This window comes from Arachis stenosperma, chromosome 9 (genome assembly GCF_014773155.1).
Source record: "Arachis stenosperma cultivar V10309 chromosome 9, arast.V10309.gnm1.PFL2, whole genome shotgun sequence".
In the NCBI taxonomy this organism is placed as follows: Eukaryota; Viridiplantae; Streptophyta; class Magnoliopsida; order Fabales; family Fabaceae; genus Arachis; species Arachis stenosperma.
Window position 1 is genome coordinate 12,550,050 of NC_080385.1, and position 1,418 is coordinate 12,551,467.

A 1,418-nucleotide genomic window follows, 5' to 3' on the forward strand; every position below is an offset into this window, starting at 1 on the left:
CGTGTTCTTCAACAAACCTGTTTTGCTGTTGTGATCTTAACAATACAACTCCATTTCCTGCACTACATATTAACTTATAGGTGAGTTGATTCCATAAGTTTTACCCAAAAATCCACATAACATCTTCGTGAGTGTCCTGCATCTGCTGCTGAGATCATAGCTTTGTACACTTAATTTCAGAAATGTCATTGATATTTTAAAATTTGCATCGTATCTCTTAACTCTATAAAATAAGGACTAATTCAATTAAAGTTAAATTGAAATTTTTACCACTTATTTTATATAAATGAGTGAGCTAATTAACTATATGACGAATCCAAGATTTGATTAGATATCGTTGATGATACTAACATTATTTTTTACCATGTATTATGTTGAGTAGAATAAGATAATTTAAATCCAGTTAGTTATCTTTTAAGAAAAAGTTTATGAGATCAGTAGTTTTATTAAAATTTGACCAATATTTAACTAGTAAAAAAAATTAAATAATCTTATATCATTAGATGTAATCTTATATCATTAAAAACACTAATAATAATTAATTGATGGCTATAAATTATAAAATTTGTTGGCCTCTAAGTATTCCTGGTCTTTTAAAGTCACGCACTTGATGATGTGTTTCAAAAGCTAAAATATCAAAACCTAGCTAGCTAGATATGCATGCTACAAAGTTAAATCGCCACATACAATTCTCACTTCCATTCATGTAATATAAATTATACACGTACTCCATCTATCACAAGATCGATCTCACAAAATATGTATTACTCATTACTCATACATATAGCTATATGAATTATTATTGGGTACATTAACAACATCATTGAAAAGAAAATATAGATTAATTAAGCAAGCACTTATATGAAGTAAAATCAACAACACATACATGAAATTAATTAAAATGCTAACAATAATAATAATTATTATTATTATTATTACTATCATATGACAAAATCTATGAAAATTAGAAGTTCCTATTAGCTAAATAGTTTTGATAATCATGGTTTATTATTTGCGTCAACTTGTTTCTTGGTGGCTCCAATAAAACCACCAACACCACCAATGGCACCGGCACCACCACCAATTCCTCCAATGCCACCACCAATTCCTTTGTAAATCCCTCCATATGCACCAACTCCACCAACTATCCCTTTTCCTATTCCGCCTCCGCCTCCGCCTCCGCCTCCGCCTCCATAACCACCCCCCAAACCACCACCGCCACCACTACCTCCTCCAAAACCACCCCCTAGACCACTACCACCGTCTTCGCCACCGAATCCTCCACCTCCACCACCAATTGAGCCTACTCCACCACTAGAAGGTACACTATCAAAGAACCATTGAGGCTTCTTCACATCCTCATTATTTGATTTCTTCATCATGCTCCTTCCATCCACATTTTGTAACATCATTCCCAT

At 33.2% G+C, this 1,418-nt stretch overlaps 1 protein-coding gene across 1 annotated transcript; it reads right to left on the minus strand.

Moving 5' to 3' along the window:
* Nucleotides 1-998: 998 nt before the first annotated feature.
* Nucleotides 999-1,418, minus strand: LOC130949069 (glycine-rich protein 5-like). Its single transcript, XM_057877894.1, has one exon. It carries the CDS (start codon nt 1,416-1,418, stop codon nt 999-1,001), a length of 420 nt encoding a protein of 139 aa, XP_057733877.1.